Below are 6,722 nucleotides of genomic sequence, written 5' to 3'. Positions count from 1 at the left end.
TCTCTCTCTCTCTCTCTCTCTCTCTCTCTCTCTCTCTCTCTCTCTCTCTCTCTCTCTCTCTCTCTCTCTCTCTCTCTCCTTACTGCCCCCTGCTCTTCCCCCACCAACACTAGACTGTAACCACCTAAGGATGAGGCCCTTGTCTGTATTGCTTATTTTACTGATAGGGACTTGGTTAGATTCTTGTTGAACTGCTGATGGTCATCATGGTAACCCTGATGTTCACTTCCATTGACCACGTCATCTATCTGCATGGTAGATAGTATTCTTCTCCGTTCCCAAAGGAGAAGGCAGTAACTTGTCTGAATCAAACATGCTAGGAAAGAATTGTGAAAGTCTGAGTTGAGTGGTCTGTCCACTCTGACGCCTGCGCTTCTTCTGTCTTGTGTGTTTCTGATCTCAGCGAAGTGCTCACTAAATGGTTTTGAATGAACGTTGCTGGCCAAGATACTTCACTCTTTCAACAAGCCGTACTGGTTTCCAGATAGAATTTTGTTCATATGAGGTGTGAATTTCATCACGGGCATGCCATCTTTCTGGAGACATTCTTTGCAATGTTTTACCATATTGTGGCTTTAACTTACACATTCTTGGATTAAGTAAATTCTGAACTTGTCATCAGCTCTCAAACCAAGATCGCTATATTAAAATAAAATATGTGGGAAAAGAGTACTACATGAAAAACTAATTGTTAAACAATCTCTGTTATCTTTGAAATGTTCTGTTATGTCTACTTATTGTTTAAAAACCTTTCTTCCAAACTTTTACTTAGGGGATGTGTGTGTGTGTGTGTGTGTGTGTCCGTCCACACACACACATATGTGCAAATAGAAACTATTAGACTGACTCTTGGTAACTAAAACTATCTGGTACCCTCTATGATTTCAGCCGTTTGGCTTTCACAGGCACGGTAGATGGACAGTCAAGGCTAAGTACAGAGAAGATGCTTCAACAACTGGAACTACATACTTTGAAGTTAAAGAACACGGTAATCCTTGGCCATTTCAACTTATTTATAAAAAGTTAGGTGTTTCCCACCAACCCCCCAGTAACCCTTTTCAGTAATGTAGCCGATACAAACCGCTCCCTGGTGCAGATGGTGCACCCTGCCAGGGTTATGGGAAGTGCTGGTTGGGTATAGGTCTGGGCAGTTAATGGTTGTTACAGGTTGTCAGAGGGTCACCACAATGTAGAATAGAATACTGTCATGGGACTGTTTTAGAAAGATTTGATGTCTTCCCCACTCCCTTCTTTCCCTCACAGATAAAGCTTACAGAATATCTGTCATGCCCACAATTGACCTGCAACCTGAGGTGGAGAAGCAAGGTACTCCGGAGCTTATGTGACTGTCCAGGAGTCTGTGGTCAGCTTGCCTGCCTGCCCCGAGGACGCCAGCCAGCCTCTGTAGATCCATGTTCTTCTTAATAGATGTGGTCTAGTCCTCAGGGAAGCCTGGTTTCCCGAGACCTTTCTAGGCTTATGGTTTTAGGAAAACTAAGCAATTCTGGGCGAGTAAAGTAGTTACATAAACAGATGATTAACTCACTCCAAGTTGATGAGAGTGTTGAGAGTAATCCTGGGGGAACAAGATCAATTTTTAACACTGAGCCTGAATGCTGACCCTGAACGCTCCTACCCCATTCATTCTCTCCCTCACAGAAGAAGCACATGGCATGTGTCTTCATCATCCAGCAGAGTGTCTGCAACAGAAGATAAAAGAACAAGGTACTGTACAAGCTCAGTGAAGCAGTAAGCCACTGTGATTATAGCATTCAAAGGACCAGGGAAAATAAGACATGGGGTTTCCCCAATTAAAATGCAGCGGGTGGGACTAAAGGCAAATGTAAAGGATTAATTCACCCCTCAAAAACATTCATGAATTCAGGATTTTATTGGCCATATCCTTAACCTGAAGCAGTTCTCTATTACTTACATGCCTAAAACTACCTAAAAGACTTGTTTTCCACAAAGACATTTGGGGAGGGAGTCTTTGACGGCAGAGAAAGTCTCCGTAAGATTCTCAAGCCTGAGATGTCATGCATCTGTGGGATAAGGACATGTGTGTGGCTACCATTTCAGTTTCTAAATACAAACATGTGGTGATAAAGAAGTGCTGTTACGATGGGGCCAGATATAACATACATGAGACCTGCGAGCAGCGAGCTGCCCGTGTGAAGATAGGCCCGATCTGTGCCAAAGCCTTCACTGTCTGCTGTAACACGGCACACCAGGTCCTAGCTAATGGCACCTTTAAGCACATCCATGTGTCAATGCTCGGTAAGTATGACATTTTCTATCAGAACCTTGCCAAATATGGGTAATTTCTAAGAAAAGCAGTTTTCTTCCTTCACCCCCCAGCTTTCTCTAAATTACTTCTTTCTTTCTTTCTTTCTTTCTTTCTTTCTTTCTTTCTTTCTTTCTTTCTTTTTTTTTTTGTTTTGTTTTTGTTTTTGTTTTTCAAGACAGGGTTTCTCTGTATAGCTCTTGCTGTCCTAGAACTCCCTTTGTAGACCAGGCTGGCCTCGAACTCAGAAATTCGCCTGCCTCTGCCTCCTGAGTGCTGGGATTAAAGGCATGTGCCACCACATCTGGCTAAATTACTTCATTTTTAAAAATTGGTTATTTTATCTATTTACATTTCAAATGTTATCCCCCTTCCCAGTTTCCTCTCCACAAACCCTCTATTCCCTCCCCCCCCTCCCCCTGCTTCTATGAGGGTGCACCCCCATCCACCCACCCACTCCTACCTCACCGCCCTGGCATTCCCCTATACTGGGGCACCAAGCCTCCATAGGCCAAAGGGCTCCCCTCCCATTGATGCCAGATAAGGCCATCCTCTACTACATAAGCAGTTAGAGCCATGGGTCCCTCCAAGTGCTGTTTGATTGGTGGTTTGGTCCCTAGGAGCTTTAGGGGATCTGGTTGGTTGATATTGTTGTTCTTCCTATGGGGTCATCCAGCCAACCATCCGACTGAGCACAGGGACCCCCAATGGAGGAGTCAGGGGAAGGACTGAAGGATCTGCAGGGGTTTGCAACCCCATAGGAAAGAAAGCACTTTTCATGTCCTAGTTGCAACTAAGAGTTGAAAGGCGGAAGACTTGTAACCCCCAGATGAAAAGTCTGTTGTTTTTCTCGGTAACTGGAAACACTATAGCACCCAGCAGACACCTATCCAGAGTCAAGGCCCCAGGAAACCATAGGCAGCTCATTATGCAGACTGGAAAGAGTGCTCCTCTGGAGTCTCAGACAAGAGCCTGAGACTAAGTGTCTCCAGTTGGCCTTCGGATGACAAAATGCAATGATTCTGTCACAGTCACTAAAAGCTGAAATCTTTCTGTGTCAGCCTTACTAGACGTTTTAGAATTAAAGGGCTTTCTTAATAGTCTCAAAACCTTAAGGACTCTCACTTATATATTGTCTTTAAGAAAACAAACAAGGGGACTGACATATTTCTGATTTTACTCTTGATTGTTTTTTTATTAGTTATTTTATTTGTAATATATAATATTACACAATACTATATATTATGTATACATTCTACATGTATTAGGTTATCCATGTATATATACATATGTATACATTGTATATGTGTGTTATGTCTATATTGTATATTATGTATGTATATATTATATAATAATATATATTGTATAATAGTGTTATATAATATAGAATATAACCACATCATTTCTCCTTTCCTCTGCTCTCTCCCAAACTGCCAGTATATCCCTTTGCTCTCTTTTCATTGTTATTACATCCGTGTATACATATGTGTGTTTGTGTCTCTGTGTGTGTGTATATATACACACAGATGCACATATATTCCTAAATGTAACCTGCTTAGTCTGTATAGTTTTCTGTATGTTTTCAGGGATGATCACTTGGCATTGGATAGCCCTGGGGAGGATGGTTGCTCCTGCTACAGCATTCCTTAGTGACCTATAGCTCTTTGTGCAGAGTTGAGGCCTCATGGTCTTTACCCCTCCACTCTAGTGCATCTACTGTTGTGTCCATGTTCAGCTCACATTTGGGCAGTCATATTGGTGAGACTGTATAATATAGCTTCTGTCATTATCAGGAAACATAGTCTCACAGCAAAACCCTTGATCCTCTGGCTCACAACTGCCTATGATTCCATAAGATCAAACCCTCTTCTGACCACAGAGAGCACTCATGTGCACATACCTACTCACAGACACCTAAACATATGCACGCTTAGAATAAAATAAATCTTTAAGGCAAGAAGGAAGGGGTGCATATAAGACTTTGGAGTATGGGGAATATTAAGTATTTCCCATATAACACTTCATTTTTTACCTTCCATATAACCTTTTGTGTACAGTATGCTCTCAGGAGCACAGGTGAGGAGACTGGGGTTGGAAATTGATGAAGCAGGTGGTATATTTAACCTATTCTGCTCTGACCTACTGTGTGTTTGCTATATGGGCAGAACAGAGCAAAAGTTAATTGCTATGAAAAAGGTTTTGATAAATTTCAGGGAACTGAACTGTAATTGATACAAATAAGGCTCAGGCTACATAGACATACACATTCAAAGCACAATTCTTAGGTTTGTTTAAGTTTTGAAAGGCTGAGAAACAACGCTCCAAACCTCTAAAACAAATAAGCCTTTTCCCCCACGTGAGTGGGTAGAACCCTTAATGGTACCGATATTGATACCAGCAAGCCAGGTGAAACTATCATATAAAATTGGGAACAATAGATATTTCCTGGATGGCTTGCCTGGTTACTCAGCTGGCATTAAGTACCAACTATTTTTAGGGAATATTTGGAACAAACTTTACATTCATAATAACTTCTTCCTTCATCCAATAGGCTTCAAGAGCTTCAGGGTGATTCCAGGAAACAAGGCATCAGGACATGTCTAGATGCTCTTAAATTAAAACCCATGAGCATAGTTAAGAATATGGCATTGACCGGGGAACATATGGGAGCCACTCTAGCTAAGACTCCTAGCAGGGAGGATTATGGATCCTGAAGTGGCCACTTCCTCCAGCCCAGCAGTACTCCCAGAGGAGGGATAAAGACAGTAATCCATCCACAAAACCTCGACCCAAACTGTGTCCTGCTTACAAGTGCAGGGACAAAGATAAACAGAGACCAAGGGAATGGCCAGTGAATAACTGCCTAAAATTGAGACCCATCCCATGGACAAGAACCAATCCCTGACACTATTAACGATACTCTGTTATGATTGCAGATAGAAGCCTAAAATAATTGTCCTCTGAGTGGCTCCACCCAGCAACTAAGGGAAAGAGATACAGAGACTCACAGTCAAACATTAGATGGAGCTCGGGGAGTCTTATGGAAGAGTTGGGGAAAGAACTGAGGGACCTGAAGAGGAGAGGGAAGACCAACAGAGTCAACTAACCTGGACCCTTGGGGGTTCCCAGAGCCTGAATCACCAACCAAAGAACAAGGACCTAGGCCCCCTGCACATATGTGACATATGAGCAGCTTGGTCTTTATTGGGGTCTCCCAACAACTAACTGGAGAAGCTGTCCCTGAATCTGTTGCCTGCCTGCCTGCCTGCCTGCCTGCCTGCCTGCCTGCCTGCCTGCCTGCCTGCGGATCCTGTTCCCCTAAATGGTCTGCCTTGTCTGGCCTCAGTGGGAGAGGATGCACCTAGTCCTGCAGGGACTTGATGTGTGTGTGGGTAATACCCAGAGTGGGGTTCCTGCTTCACAAAGGATAAGGGGAAGGTGGAATGGGGAGAAGATCTGCATGAGGAGGTACTGGAAGGAGAGGCAGGGTTGATATTGGGATATAAAGTCAATAAATAAATTTAATTAAAAAACAAATATGGCATCGGGTAAATATGTTTATTGACTTCTGTGGTTGAGGCTTATTTGGTATTTATTAGGTGTTTCAAATTTTAATGCATGTTGACGTTTTTAACTTTTCATTGGAGCTGAATAATACCCCAGCAACAGATTTGTTTTCTCTAATTACTTTGTGTGTTTGTATATATAGGTATGCATGTATATATGTGTATGTGGCATATGTATGTGTTCACGTAGGTGAAAGCACATAGTTACAGGATGTGTGTAGACATAATTACACGGATGTGTGTACACATAGTTACACAGATGTGTGTACACATAATTACACAGATATGTGTCCACACGTCGGGGTCAAGAGGTCCATATTGGGGTTCTTCCTCAGTTGCTCCCCACTCCATCTTTTTTGAGACAGGACCTCTCATTGAGTGTGGGGCTCCTTGATTTAGCTGCAAGGACGTGACCCCGGGATCTCATGTCCCTGCCCTGCCTCTCTCATGCTGGGAATGCAGAGCCCTGCGTCTGCATGGCTACGAGGAATCCAAACTTAGGTACTTAAGCCTGTGCAGCAAGCACTGTTCTGACTGAGCATCTCCCGACTACAATTTTCTCTGACTTAAAGAGGGCATTTTCAAGGAATTAGGGATTATTATTATTATTATTATTATCTTATTTAGGGTCATAAAGGAAAGCTGAGGCCCACAGATTCTATGACCAGTATTCTTTAAAGGGTAGCATGATTTCTTTCAATGAATGTTTTACTTAGGAAATGAATATCTAATTGTAAATAAGCAAGAAGGAATTAATAAATGATTTCTTAATATATATAATTTATATTAGTAAATTATTATGTCCTGTGCATTTATTATTAATTTTATTGTTAATATATTTACTTATAATCATCTATTATACATTACATAAT

General features: G+C 42.1%; 1 protein-coding gene across 3 annotated transcripts in view; it reads left to right on the top strand.

Moving 5' to 3' along the window:
- Positions 1–5,327, top strand: part of LOC110319043 (complement C5-like) — a 17,865-nt gene extending 12,538 nt beyond the window's left edge. For 2 of the 3 annotated variants that reach the window (XM_029535717.1, XM_029535716.1), the window contains exons 6-10: positions 906–988; positions 1,264–1,326; positions 1,660–1,725; positions 2,080–2,277; positions 5,221–5,327. In XM_029535717.1, coding sequence (XP_029391577.1) covers positions 906–988; positions 1,264–1,326; positions 1,660–1,725; positions 2,080–2,277; positions 5,221–5,237 — 427 coding nt within the window. In that variant the 3' untranslated portion in view covers positions 5,238–5,327. The remainder of the gene's footprint in view (positions 1–905; positions 989–1,263; positions 1,327–1,659; positions 1,726–2,079; positions 2,278–5,220) is intronic. The other variant, XM_029535718.1, reaches the window with a different exon arrangement.
- The last annotated feature ends 1,395 nt before the right edge of the window (positions 5,328–6,722 follow it).

This window comes from Mus pahari, chromosome 3 (assembly GCF_900095145.1).
Source record: "Mus pahari chromosome 3, PAHARI_EIJ_v1.1, whole genome shotgun sequence".
In the NCBI taxonomy this organism is placed as follows: domain Eukaryota; kingdom Metazoa; phylum Chordata; class Mammalia; order Rodentia; family Muridae; genus Mus; species Mus pahari.
Note: the sequence above shows the minus strand (reverse complement) of the source record. Positions and strands in the feature narration are given on the sequence as shown.